The sequence below is a fragment of the Cajanus cajan genome, chromosome 1 (genome assembly GCF_000230855.2).
Source record: "Cajanus cajan strain Asha chromosome 1, NIPB_CcT2T_4, whole genome shotgun sequence".
NCBI lineage: Eukaryota > Viridiplantae > Streptophyta > Magnoliopsida > Fabales > Fabaceae > Cajanus > Cajanus cajan.
In genome coordinates, this window is record NC_138517.1 from 84,797,491 (window position 1) to 84,812,243 (window position 14,753).

The window sequence follows — 14,753 nt, forward strand, 5'->3', positions numbered from 1 at the left end:
TTCCTCTGGAATGGGAGAGCTGTAGTTGGGAGTGTTAGATTTGAAGTTATATGGGCTTGGAGTTGGTGCGAAACTCATCTTCTTCGAGCTTGAAGTGGTTCTTCCTTCTCCTTCCTCTTTTTTAGGCTTAGAGATAGAGGTAAGGGAATGTAGGATGAATTGGTTGTTTGATTTGATGAATTGTGGTTAGAGTCGGATTGAAGGGTGAAGGGTTTTGGTGTTCTTGGGTGTTGAGGTGAAATTTGGTGATTTGCTTAATTTTTGGTTGCATGTGTTGCTTTTTGTTTCAAATGTGTTGTGTATGATGGATATACATGGTTTGTTGTAAAAAAAATGTTGGTGGTTTTCTAATTTTCAGGTGCTTGGGGTGATTTTCGTGATCTATATTTGCACATAAATATCACAGTCATGCCATGCGCACCTTCATGGCGTCAAGCGTAGTTCCAACTAGAGGCATCTATCTTGATCACGTCGAGCACAAGATTGGTGACGTCAAGCGTGAGGTGAGAGACTCATCTTAGATTGGGATAACATTAGGTGCGATTTGAACAGCGTCGGGCGTGAGAATAATGGAAGTCTCTGACTTTGTGACACCAAGTGCCGCTGGGCGTGAGTTGGGTAAAGACTCTCTATCTGATATGAAGTCAAGCATGGGTTTTGCCACAGTAGACACGAGGTCCTAGGGGATCTCCACCTTAGCTATGTTCGGGTGCAGTTTGGATGGCGTCAAGCGTGAGTGAGGCAAAGAATTCCTTGTCTCGATGCCACCAGGTGCAAGATAAGTTGCGTTGGGCGTAGGATGCCTAAATGATATGTTGGTGTATTGGTGAATTTGTATAATGTATGAGAATGGTTCCATATATGTTGATTTGATATGACATATATAGATGATTGTATAATGATTATTCTACATGTGTTGATTGGATATGACATGTATAGATGTTTGTATGATGTTGTTGTTGATATTTATATGTGTTGACTGAATGTGATGTATATAATAGATGTATGATGAGGTGTAGATGTTGAAAATGCGATATGACATTAAGGCATGTTGGCTAACTTAAGACTTAAGGAGAGAAAATTATTTTGAAAACTGAAGATCTCACATAGGGTATCTTGGAGTGGTGCTTGGATAGCTCACTATTAGAAAACCCTCATTGAGTGGGTGTGTCTCTTGGAGTGGGTTTTTTTAGGTGTGTTGGGTCTCTTATAGGTCTTTAATTAGTGATTGAGTAAAGTAGGAAGTCGAGGGCTACAACCCTTAACAAAGTACTTGGAAAGGTTGCATGGTTTATTAAGGATGGTCAATGGGCTAACTTCATATGCGAATTGATAATGCATGTCAAGGTCATGTTACGCATATACCCAGTTGCATCACTTCTAATGGTGGAACCGGAATTTCCTAGTGTAAATGATGAGACCTAAGAAACTAGAGAAAGGATTGGTATCCCATTTTGTTGTGATCGAGTCATCGTTTAAGGCGTGAAAACGATTGGGTTAGTTTGGTAGGTGAAAATTACTTAAACTACTTATGTTGTTAAAAGATCTCCGTAGGTGAATACATGACGATGCATTAATTGAGGTGTTTGCATATGATACATGTTATGTAGTGTTCGTATGCATTGTTAGATGTCTTATGTGACGTGACTTTGATGAGATACGTGTTTACTTAGAGTGTTGTAGCGTTCATATATGATTTTGGTGTGATATCATATATTATATTAAGTGAAATAACTCTATTAAGAATTATTATTGGAGTAAGAGGATCTCTCATATATAAATGATAGACACACCCGCACGCATATATATATATATATATATATATATATATATATATATATATATATATATATATATAAAGGAGATACAAACTTGTGCAACTTCTTTGATCTCCACTTTTTAGATTATTATAAAAGTATATTTGGATATAGACTTAGAAGCAATTTTGAGAATTTATTTATTAAAAAATACTCCTTATTTTTAATAGAGAAGCTTTAAAAACGTTTCTAGACTCAATCTTCAAATAGAAATCACTCACTATCATCTAACTTTTGTTATTTTTTTTATTTTTTAAAAATTATTTTTGAAATAAACATACATTGGTACAAAGTGATTTTTTTTTCTTAGAACTTTACCTTAGTATAATACACTCACATTTAATGTAATTCTCACTAATATATTTTTATGCATACGATTAAAATAAAACATTAATTCTCATTAGAGAGCAACACCAATCATACCTTAAAAAAATTATAGTTAAATTTTATCCTTTCCAAAACTCGTGTTACAATGAAGGGTGGATACAGTTAAGATTTGGTTATAATGCTAGTTGGTAAATCAAGTCACAAGATTATGTGATTAACAAAAATAACTGAGATATTTTATCAAAAACCCTAAACAAAAATAACTATATCAAAGAATAACATATAATAAAGGGGAATGTTAATATACTCTCACCTATTTTTTAGTTGGAATATGTTAGCAACCTACACCAAAATTTTAGGACAATAAAACCACTCATTTCTTTTGATTTGATTAATTTGTATAAAGGATATTATAGTAATTTAATTTAATTTTAAAAGAAAATAAGTCATTTTTCTCTCCTATTAAATTCTTTCTCCAACCCATTTCTTTTTTTTTATTAATTAATTTTTTTTTATGTTCAGAGAGAGAGAAGATATCATGAGAGATGAGAGAGAAAATGTTTTATTTTCTTTTAAAATTAAATTAAATGAGGCTAAAAACCTATTTTAGTCTCTTATAATAATTGTTTGTTTCAATTTAGTCCCACTTTTATTTTTGGTCTTAATTTGATCCCTAATAAATTAATTGGTTGCAATGTAGGACTTCCGTCTAAATTATTTAAACGGAGTTAACTGTTGGTCACGTGGCATGCACATGGATGCCACGTAGATGTATAGGTGACTGTCACGTGGATGTCAAATTTTTTGAAAATACCTGGAATCAGAACGGCCCGTTCTGGAACCAGAACGGCCCGTTCTGGAACCAGAACGGCCCGTTCTGGAACCAGAACGGCCCGTTCTGGAACCAGAACGGCCCGTTCTGAAACTAGAACGGGTCGTTCTGGGTGCGCTCTTGGTGTGTTAATTTTGCACTTGGAATGGCCCGTTCCATGTGCAAATTTAACACACTAAAAGTGCAACCAGAACGGACCATTCTGATTTCAGAACAGGTCGTTCTGGTTCCAGACTGCTAAACACATACGGTTAATGATTATAGTTTACGGTTGTGAATCGTGGAAGGAAAAAGACCCAAGATACAAAGCATTTCAAACACTGGATTTGGTAATATTGTCAATAGAAATTGATAACTGCAATTGCTAAACAGTTAGACTATACAGTGTATCATTAAGGACAATGCGGTGTATCACTAAAGACAATGGTAACAAATTTTATTTCATTGTTAGTCAAACTGAAGTGAACCACTTACTACCAAATTGACACTATACAGTAAAGGATGAAATGACATGGTATTTTTTCTTGAATTCGTTAACGAGGTACCCCAATAACAACCTGTTCTTGAAGAGATAGAACCTAAAGTAAAGGAAAAGGATACACAGGACTAACATTTCACCACACAACCACATGCAGGGACGGATCTAAGTTAATCATAGTAGGGGCACTTGCCCCCACTAAATTTTTTTTCATTCTTTTTTTTATATATAAAATATTAATAATTTTATAAAATATAATTATTTTATATTTTAATTATCTTGTTATATCTAATATAATAAATACATTAATATATTTTTTTTTATATTTTATTTTATTGTTTAATTATTTTTTTATTTTGTGGTAAAATTCTCTTCATTTTTAATGAAGAAAAAATTTACTTACTTCAAGATTAAGTCTTGATAAATTTATTTTACTTAATAATTAATGTTCTATATCAAATTTTTAAAAATTTAATTGTTAAATTAAAAAGTTTTTCATGTATAGATCAAATTTATAAAAAAAATTTAAAAAATTAAAAATCATATGATACTTCGTTAAATTAATTCAAAATAACATATAAAATATTTTTGTTTTAAATGAATGTAAAAATTTAGAGGACACTAAAAGAAAACAAATTAATAATTTTATTATGTTTATCCTATTAATCTTTATCATTTTATTCCTCTAATTTTAAATAAGTTGCAAAAATTCTTAAGTGACACTTAAATATTTCTTCCGACAGAAAGAGAAAAAGGAAAAGTTATCACTCTATTTATAAGAAAATTGTATTTTATAAAAATAAGTAATTTTAAAATTTTTACCATAAAAAAATATTTTTCAAAATTATTATAGTTCTTGAACGGGCTGTTCTGAAACCAGAACGGCCCGTTCTGGATTCAGAACGGGCCGTTCTGGTTTCAAAACGAGCCGTTCTGGTTTCAGAACGTGCTGTTCTTCTGTACTCGTGGTGTGTTAATTTTGCATTTGGAACAGCTCGTTTCAGATGCAAAATTAACACACCAAGTGTGCACCCAAAACGGCCCGTTCTGGTTTCAGAACGGGCCGTTCTGGTTCCAGGTGTTTTCAAGATATTTGGCATCCACGTGACATCCATCTATGCATCTACGTGGCATCCACGTGGCCAACAGTTAACTCCGTTTAAATAATTTAGACGGAAGTCCCACATTGCAACCAATTAATTTATTAAGGACCAAATTGAGACAAAAAATAAAAGTGGGACTAAATTGAAACAAACAATTGTTATAAGGAACCAAAATAGGTTTTTAGCCATTAAATTACTATAATATCCTTTATATAAATTAACCAAATCAAAAGTAATGAGTGATTTTATTATCATAAAATTTTAGTGTAGGTTACTAATATACTCGAACTAAAAAATAGGTGAGAATATATTAGCATTCCCCTATAATAAATGAGACATTTTATCAATTATTTGTACTTTAATAAAATAAACTTATAAATGAACTAAATAAATTATAAAGTAATTAAATTTGTTTATTCAACAGATGAAATCTTGAATGGTCACCATGAACATTCTTTTGTGTGTAGGCCTCATACGGAATAAAAGGGCTTTGGCCCAACGAATGTGGATATATTTATTCATATTAATTTTTTTTATAATATAATAGATAGTAAGTAAATTAAAAAGTGGTTACCCTCTTAGGTGTTCGTGGATCAATTTAATTCACATTTGGTATAAACTTATATCCAAATTTGTATTGTTTTCACCTGAATCGGATTTACCAGAAAAAAATTTCTACCATAAACCGAACCAAATCAAACCAATCAATGAGTTAATTTGATTTGAATTTATCAACTTTCTTGAAGAAAAATTACAGATATTTATTTTTCAAAACATAAATACATCATTTCTTCCCAAAATTTAAATATAAATATATTATTAACAGAGCATAAATAATATAGTATAAAAAAAATTATGAAATAAAAGTAATCCAACAAAGTGTAACATAGTCCAATGTTTGAAATTAAAATATTTCAATATTTAAAATTGAGATAATCCCTCAAACATAACTAAATTGTTTAAATTACAATCATTATCAAAATAATCTTCATACATTCTTTTCTCAACTTTTCTCAACTTGAATGATAACCTGCAAGTAATATATTAAATGCAACTAAATGTTAGAAATTGTTTAGCATTTAGTTTACCTTCCACCACTAAGTCTATATGTATAGTAACTTTTTTTTTTGAAGCAATATGTATAGTAACTTGGTAAGTGACAAAATGTGTTGTGTAACTACTAAAATAATAATATTATAAAATACTAATATTTAAAAGAAAAACTACTGTTAATGCAACATTAGACTAAATATATTCGAAAAGCATGAAAGACACAATGGTGTATTACTAATAAAATCATAATATTATAAATTAACATTAAGTTATAATTTATAATTATAATAATAAATATTAATAATTTTAATTAGTTTAGTTCTCGAACTATTAAATTTGTAAATATAATAAATCAAACATTAAAATCAATTGAAGTTAAATTTATTTAATTTGGATCAGATTCTGTAAAAAAAAAACTAAATCAATTTAATTGTTTTATCAAATTATCCAAACCTACTAATATCCTACCTGGGCAGTCTGCATTATGGTACCGGTCAGCACACATTTCCAGCATTATCTTGTAACCAGTTTGCTTATCTAAATCTCTACCGTTAATTTTTAATCAGTATATCCGACGGATGGAAAAAGTTCCCCGATGGGTGACATATTGAAGATTTGAATTTTGAAGTCACCCACACTGGAATAAGTCATTTTCTAATATCCTACTGCCAACATCATGCTAGAACTAAACTTCATGTTAAATCATCAATATCATGTTTCACAGGATAAGTCCCCCCAATATTCATTTTATTCGAAAATTTTCAATATTCAGAAGACATAGTTGATTCAATCACATCAATTTGTATCCTCCAACCGACTTGATATTTTAAATTCCTATTTGATTTTATCGATTTTTGTATATTAATTTTTTAAAAGCAATAAACAAATCTTGAAATATATAATTATAAACATAATAAAATAAATTTAAAGTAGTATTAAACATCTCCCCCGTCAATCATAACATAGCTTAAAATGATATAAACCTATTTTAAAGTCAAACCAATTAAAGAAAACTTAGACAATTTCACATTCTTATTCGTGTTTCAACTTTTATATATCAATGAAGATCTATGGTCTAACAAGAGTTATGTATTTTATACAAATGCAGCTTTCACTTAAATGTTCATCAAAAATATAATTTTACTCGAATATACCTTTTAATAAATATGTATAAGTTACATGGTAATTTTATAAAATATACAAGAAAACAAACATATAAATACGAACAGTATGATAAATTTAGAAATAAAATTATGAATGTATATAGCAGTTCACTCTAAATTGAATTGAATTGGTTTATAAAATTAGAGCCAAAATCTAATATTTTTTTTATATAAAAAAAAATGTTTTCATACTTTTTATGTTTTAATTTTCATTTTGTTCAGAATCAGTTTCTAGACTACTTCCCATTAAATTGGATTGGTTTCGGTACCAACAAAAAAAAAAAAGGATTGGTTTATAATCACCTCAAATTAAAAGAGTATATTATCCACCTTTTCCTTTGATCAAACACTTCAATACTACCATCTAGGCCTAAGTCATACTTGAGGTGGATCAGAGGTTAAGATCCTAGTAAAGTCACGATAGCAACTTCTCTATATCCTTAAATTTTGAAATCTAACCTTCCAAGTTGCAAGAAGTCAAGCAAATTCTACCACACATTTGTTTTCCCTCTTTTCCAACCATGAGACTGATGTCAGTTGTATTGTAGCAACTCTCTTTTACACAATTTTAACGTAGTTGGGCAAGGACACAATTATTTATTTGGGTATAATACTAAAAAAATTAAATATATTTGGGTAAGGACACAATTATATATAACGGTCAAACAAAACTAAAAATAGAACAACTAAATTTGACCTAATGGTGAGAGTTGGAGAGAGTTGAAGTAGTATTCAAAAGATCTTAAGATGGTCTTCAGTATAATTTTAATATTGAAAAAATAAAAAACTACTCATAGATCTATTTATTAATCCATTTAGTGGTGTCATCTAAATGTATAGATGGATATGTGACCACCTAGATATTTACATAAACTTTTCAAAGTTAGCATTAATTGCACGCACTTATCTCTCCTATTTTATATAACTATATATTTATACACGCTGAATGCTGCTGATAGATGCTGTTTTAAAAAAATTACATATGCCTCAGCTATTTTAATGAGAATAATAGGCGCATAACTCATAAAAGGAAGAAAATAAGGGAAGCAAATTTTCAATTTGTTATTAGCAATAACTTGTTTCAAAAAAAGAAGTTAGTGTAACTGTCCTCCTTGAAAAAACCAAAATCTATATGCAATGTGTAATCTAGACTACTTTATGAGAATCCACTTGGACTTGGTTATATGGTTGAAGAGTGAAGTAAAGTTGTGGCGACGTGCATGGAGCTTTGAGTATGTGTGGTTGGTTTTCTTATCCAATGACAATGCGTCGATTTGGGGAGTGAAATGAATTGGGATCTTAAAGCCATTGTATTGTAGACTTTGGTTTTGGCTACACATGATAATGGTATGTGCCACAAATAAACTTACACATGGCACAGACTCACCGATGCCAGAGAGAAAGGGAGCCAAGGAGAGAACAAAAAAGGAGACAACAGTGGAAACCCTATTCACGCCAATCCATGCACCACCACTCAACTAGTAAAAGACGAAAAAAAAAAAACAGATGGCATCCCATAAAACTATATATGCTCACTGCCCAACTTATTTATGCTTACCAAGAAAGCAAGCGGCTAGCTCCTGGTATCGCACACAGCACACTAATCCATGACCATCCTCTTTCAAATTAAATTTAAATATATAAAACAAAACACACTCTCACTCATATTCACACACATTAAATATTTATCTTCTATATATCCGTAGCTAGGTTTACCAAGGGCAAAGCCAAAGCATATACATATATATATATATATGAATGGAAGAGAAAATAAATAAATAAAATTAACCAAATTAACTAGCTAGACACCAAGCAAAGCATAAACAATAACAATGGTCTACATTATACTAATCAAAAAAGAAAGATGAAAGGCGTAGGTTTACTTTTGTATTACCATGCGAGGAACTTAGTTCTTGCCTTTGCCCTTGTGGTCAGAATGTCTGGTTCCATCGAAGACAGGTGAGAACTGAAGCTGGTGATGGTCCATGGTTGGAGAAGCAGAAGCAGAAGCAGGAGCTCCTATAAAGAAAGGTATATTGGATGATCCGTCTATGGTTTGAAACCTCTGGAGGTGAGGCAAAAAGGACGGAGAATTGGACTGAAGGGTCCCCCTATTGTAACCATTAGAGATGCTGAAGTTGAGGTTGTAGTCACCCCCGCTAGGCTGAGGCTGAGAAGAAGTAACCATAGCTGGCATGTTAAGATGGTCAGACATGAAGGAGAAATGCTGCATCTGGTCTCCTCCACTGAATGGAGGCGCATATTGGTGTTGTGCTGTTCTTGCAGATGAAACCAAGAGGCCTGAGCTGAAGTAGTCCATAGGACTAGGTGTCACTGTTGAGGACCAATGTTGCCTTCCCTTGTTGATCAATAGATTGGGCTCATCATGGATCTGATGAACTGACGATCCATTAGGACTTGTGGTTGCTGTGCTCCCAATCCCACCAGTGAGAAGCTCAGTGAAAGAAGCAGTGTGAGACATGGGGACATTGTTTTGGTGATGTCCAATGCTGCAATCTTTTTCCTTCTCCTCCTTTTCTTTCTCCTTGTCTTTTGCTGCTCTTTCCCTTGCCCTCTCCCTTGCCTTCACACGGATCTCAGACCTTGAGAGGGACAAGCCAGACCCCTTGCTTGTCTCAGAAGTGCTGCTACAAGCAGACTTGGACAGAGACACATTCTGGCTTTGGTTTTGCTGCAGGTCTGCATCTGCATCATCAAACCCACTAGGCCTTTTCTCATCACTTTGTTGCTTAGGGGTATCAGGGAAAGGGTTGTTGAGTGAAGGAAGCTCTGAGATGGCATCTTCAGCAGCTTTGATTAACCACTCCACGGCTTTGCTGGGTTGATCATAACCCAAGCGATCTTGAAGGTCATAGAACTGAATGGCTGTGGTCACAGAGAGCCTAACCCTTCTGTCTCTTAACCCTTTTGAGGTCATTACCTTGCTGTGCCTGTCTTTGCCACCAGATGCTCTAGACACCCTTATGATTCTTGAAGAGTGGTGCCAACTACTTTGGAAATGGTTTGTGCTACCAACACTTCTTCTTCTTTGTTCTCCATCCTCCTCCTCACTCCCTCTGCTGGAACCTATCTCGTTTCTACTATTTCCAACTCTAGGGAACTTACACGCCTGTGCTTCAATCTCATCCTCCTCCATATCACAATCATGCCTTTTTACCAACAACAGAAGCTCAAGTGTTTGAATCTCAACCCACTTGGTCTTCTCTTATCAAGTGGAGTGTGGAGATAGAGAGTGCACTGAGGGTGGGGTTGTTGTTATGCCCTTTGCATTGATGACTATGACTCAAAATCAGAGAGTACTTTGGCCGTGTAGTGATAAATCGCAGTCCGAGTCAGAAGCTTTTTTCAATCGCAGAAAGAAAAAAAAAGCTTTCAAAAGCAAAAGACTGAGTAGGTCTCAGAGCCTCATCCTCACCTCCTGCAAACCAAAAGCAACACCACAGCCACAACAACAAAAACAAAATAGTTATTATTATCATCCCAAAAAAAATTTAAAAATAAACAAAGCCATCAGAACATTCTCATGTTCACTTATTACACAACAGATGGGATCTGAGTCTAAGTATGTTGCTTAGCATAACACCTTAAAAAGTATAATCCTTAACGTTTTATTAAAAAAAAAATGAAAACTAAAAAAAGTATAATAAAAATTATGCTTGGAGACTCATATAGAAACATGTATTATGTACCTACCCTTGATCCAAGTCTTTGCACTTTTTTTTTTAAGCTAAAGCAGCAAATTTCGCAGTTGGGTCGCCGATCTGTGCCAAACCCCTTTTCGCTTCTGCTTGTGTTTGTTTAAAGCTTTTTCATATCCTTAAAATAGCAGACATTATGCAAATCTCATCAGAAGCCACACCACAAGAAGGTCGTTCATTATAGCATATGTATAGTTTGAAAATTAGAATTATTGTTTAACATAAATTAAAAGCACGGTGAGTTAGCTAGGTTTCTTACTTTGAACATTGTTGGATCGGGTTTTGCGAAGGAGAAAAGAAAGAAAGAGTGTGGTGTGTTGGTGACGTGAGTGACTGTTCCGACACCTCACAGATCTGTGAACCTGAAGTTCCATTAATGGAAGAAAACCAAAAGGGAAAATGAAATTCAAAACCTAAATATATGAGGTGATTAAAACACATTATTACATTTTCAGATCAGTTCCATTAATTTGTGAAGAAAAAATAAAAGAAAAAATAATAATATTTTTGGATGAAATTGAAAGTTAAGTGATTTGAAAGAAAATAAGAAAGGTTGGGAGGGAAGAGGGTAAGAGAGGTTGGTTGCGTTATTTGAAGAATTGTTGAATTTTGTAAATGGTGATGGGAAGAGGCAAGAGCAAAGGTTAGAAGCGTGTTTTGAGTTTGGATAAGACTTACAGGAGAGTTGCTTTTGTGTGTCTGTCTGCACATGTAAACAGAAAAGTGAGTGTTTTCCGAAGAAAGCGAAGGGAAATTGTGGGTGTGATATAGTTAGTGATATGTATCTATGTAGAGAGGGAGAGAGAGCAGAAGCTTCAAGTCTTCAAGTGGCTTGCTTAAGCGTAGGAAAGCGGATCATGTATCCCTTCGTACGTGTGAGACTTTTTCTTGACCCTTAGATAAAAGCCTTCAAAATTTATATGATTATATATTCACTGTACTATAGCTACTCAGTACTCACCCCACTTCTTAATTCAGACAATATCGCCAACTTCTTATATCTCGACAATTTTAGACCATATCGCGGCTCCACCACTCCTACGTAATTTTAATTCTCTTAATCACAAAATAAATATAAATGTACAGTCAATTTAATAATTTTACCATAATTAGTTTAAATAATATTTTTATTAATTAAAAATAAATATTTAAACTATAAATTATATTTAAATTGAATTATAAATAATTAGTATTTTAGTATGTACAAGTATAATAAATAAGATAAATATTTATTTTACATATCTGTAATTTATAATAATGAAATACTTTCAAATATATAAATTAAATTATAATTAAATTTATGATAAATGTATATTTTAAATACATAAATTATATTATAAATTATTTTTTACTTTTGTTTCTGTTTGTAAAATTCAACTTAGAATAATTTTTTGTTCCTTTATATAAGGTTCAATCCATATTATTTCTTGTGTTAATTATTTTTAGACTAAAATACTCCTAATTAAGATATGTTCTCTTAATTTGGTGAAATACATTAATTATATACTATTTAAAAGATATATATTCTAATTGGTTAAGAGAGAACAATATTAATTAGGATTGAAAAGTAGTATAGGACATGCTCTAATTTGTTAAAAAAATTAAATATTAATTAGGAGAGAAATAGTTAAGGATGGTTTTTAAGACAAATTTATTATCATCGACTATATTAATTATTTTTCTTAATCTTTGTGCATTGGGTATTTTAACCTTATATATTGGAATGGAAGTAGTATTGTAACATTTTGAGTTGTGAAAGTGATATAATTATTCTAAGTTGTTTCATATTGTTAAGTTAGATTGTTAATCAATGTTGAAAGACTTTAGGGTATGAGATCCCTTAGGAGTTTTAGTAATGTTAAGGGTTTCTTTGAGCAGAGGGTCGATTTGACCCTCAAAGAAATAGTATATAAAGTTTTTCTTTTAAATAGAGTCTTATAAACCGTTTTCCTCAACATTTTAGAGAAGGGATTCTAGATAAAGATGTTCTAGTTTGTGAGTTTTCTTCAACTCCAAGTCTTCTTTTCTTTCTTCGTGATCCTTATTAGAGTTGCGTTGTTGTTGGATTCAAGTTAGTAGTAGCCAGAATCTTGTGGTTGATTCGTTGGAGTGAGGTGCGAAATCTCATGTTCTCTTCTCCTCCCTCGGTTCTCTTTAGTTCTAAGGTAAAGGAAGCTAAATTTTTGCTTTGAGTGAAGTTGCTGAGTTATTAAATGATGTGGTGGTTGTATGTTGTATGAATTCCTTGCAATTCTTGCACGTGATTCAAAATAGAGCGGGGTGTAGTAAGAGTTGGGTTTTGGATTCTTGATGAAGAATATGATGATTTGAGTTGATTTGTGGTTGCATGTTGATTCTAAGTGCATATGTGTGTTGGTTGTGACGTGCAGAATCTTTGTTGGATTTCAAGTGTTGAGGCAAAAATAAGGTTCAACATATGCAAAATTTTGATATTGCATTGGGCACACCCTCGTGGCGTCAGCATCATTCTAACTTGAGACTCTATCTTAGTCACGTCAGGTGCAGGATGTGAGGAGAAAGACTCATCTCAAGTTAGCATAGCGTCAGACATGGTTTGAATGGTGCCAGATGTGAAAACCTTTGGAGGTCTTTGACTTAGTGACGTTGGGCCTAAAGTTAAATGGCACCTAGCGTGGCCAAGTTTGAGCTTTCTGCCTAAATGATATTAGATGCTAGTATGATGACATTGGGCATGAGTTAAGCAGATACTATTTACCTAAGGTGGGGCTGGGTGAGGTACTTTACCACACCAAGCATGAGCTCTCAGGGACCTTTGTCTCAGCCACACCAGGTGCAGGTTGTGTAGCACCAAGCATGGATGAGACAAAGATCTCCTTACTTAGATGACACCGGGTGCGGGGTGTGTAACGTAGGGCATTGGTTGCTGAAGAAAAACATATTAATGTAGTTGATGAAGTGTTAATTAATTGTTGATTAGTTGTTAAATGAATAAATGATGAATGGGCTACAAATATCAAGTTGTGTGTGATAATTGTGTTGAATATGTAACAAGTTGTTGTGTTGTTGAGATGATGAATGTGAAGAATGTTTCAAACATGGTGTAGTTGAGTTGTGACGACCAATCTAAGACTAGATGGGAGATTTTTGAAAATTGCATATCTTATTATGTGGATCCATACGTGATATGAGAGTAAGACAGGGATAGATATAGAGTTGTGCAATATTATGGAGGTAATTTAGTGGTTTAAGAGTTGAATGTTTCTTTTGGTGACTGTCTTTGGGTGATTTTCGTATGATAGTAATAGTTGTTTGACTGCCAACTTAATTGTATAATTACATTTACATGATCACTGTATTTATATTGCACATATTTATTTAGTTGTTCTATACTTATATCTATGCAATATAGTACATATTCTAATATTTGTGATTACATAATCATAAATTAGTTATTTTTTTGCTGCTTATAATCGTGTAATTTAGTGTAAGGATCACGACAAATTATTACAAATATATTGAAATATAACATTTTTTTTAATTAGTTGTAATCTTTAAAAATTCAAAATCAATATACAATTAAAAATAAAAAGTAAATTAAAAGTTATCAAAAGTGGAAGAAAAAAATTTAAAAACGATCTCATGACTTATTTTAGCTTTGTAATTTTTCTTCATTACTCTTCTTTTTAATTTTCTTTAAAAGTGAAAGAAAACATGAAAAAAAAAATATCCAAAGCAATCAAAATTACAAGCTATTAAAATTATATCTCAAAGATATCAAAACAAATTTAATGAGAGGTAAAAAGTAATTAAAAACCAAAAGCGTTGTACAAGAACATTTTATTTGACATCAAATTAATATATAAAAAGTGTTGTTGAATTGAAAACATCAATTTAATTTTCTTATAATTGAATTAGAGCATAAAAATATTATCTAAATGTCTAATAATTAAATTAAAAGATAATTACCTTTCAATTTTTTTACATTTATAATGACATCGTGAAATTGACTTCAAATATTTATAACTCATCTATCACATTAACAACATAGACATAACACTACAACAAGATTAAATCAATTTATAAAGATACATAACATACATTATAAACAAAAATTAAAATTTATTCGTTTTACAAAGATTAAAGGACAAAATTTTTTTTTAAATTTTAATAGAATCAAAACTAATAAAAAAATTTATAAGAACTAAAATCAAAATTTATTTATTTTACATTTTACATAGACTAAAAATATATTTAAGTCTAATATAAAGTATTTATTATA

At 31.8% G+C, this 14,753-nt stretch overlaps 1 protein-coding gene across 4 annotated transcripts; it reads right to left on the reverse strand.

Moving 5' to 3' along the window:
* Positions 1-5,396: 5,396 nt before the first annotated feature.
* On the reverse strand, positions 5,397-11,385 carry LOC109815297 (transcription factor TCP2). 4 transcript variants are annotated; one of them, XM_020379973.3, is made up of 5 exons: positions 11,171-11,385; positions 10,752-10,854; positions 10,488-10,610; positions 8,657-10,212; positions 5,397-5,587 (listed from the first exon to the last, which is right to left on the reverse strand). In XM_020379973.3, the coding sequence occupies exon 4, from the start codon at positions 9,928-9,930 to the stop codon at positions 8,680-8,682; it is 1,251 nt and encodes a 416-aa protein (XP_020235562.1). In that variant the 5' UTR covers positions 9,931-10,212; positions 10,488-10,610; positions 10,752-10,854; positions 11,171-11,385; the 3' UTR covers positions 5,397-5,587; positions 8,657-8,679. The 4 variants fall into 4 exon arrangements, with proteins under 4 accessions (XP_020235562.1, XP_020235563.1, XP_020235561.1 ...); XM_020379974.3 differs by having other exon boundaries at positions 8,668-10,212; positions 10,752-10,846; positions 11,171-11,384; XM_020379972.3 differs by having other exon boundaries at positions 8,668-10,212; positions 11,171-11,384.
* Between the last annotated feature and the right edge of the window lie 3,368 nt (positions 11,386-14,753).

Excerpts from the sequence above, each read along its gene's own strand:
- LOC109815297 (XM_020379973.3), bottom strand. The coding sequence starts at position 9,930 with ATGGAGGAGGATGAGATTGAAGCACAGGCGTGTAAGTTCCCTAGAGTT.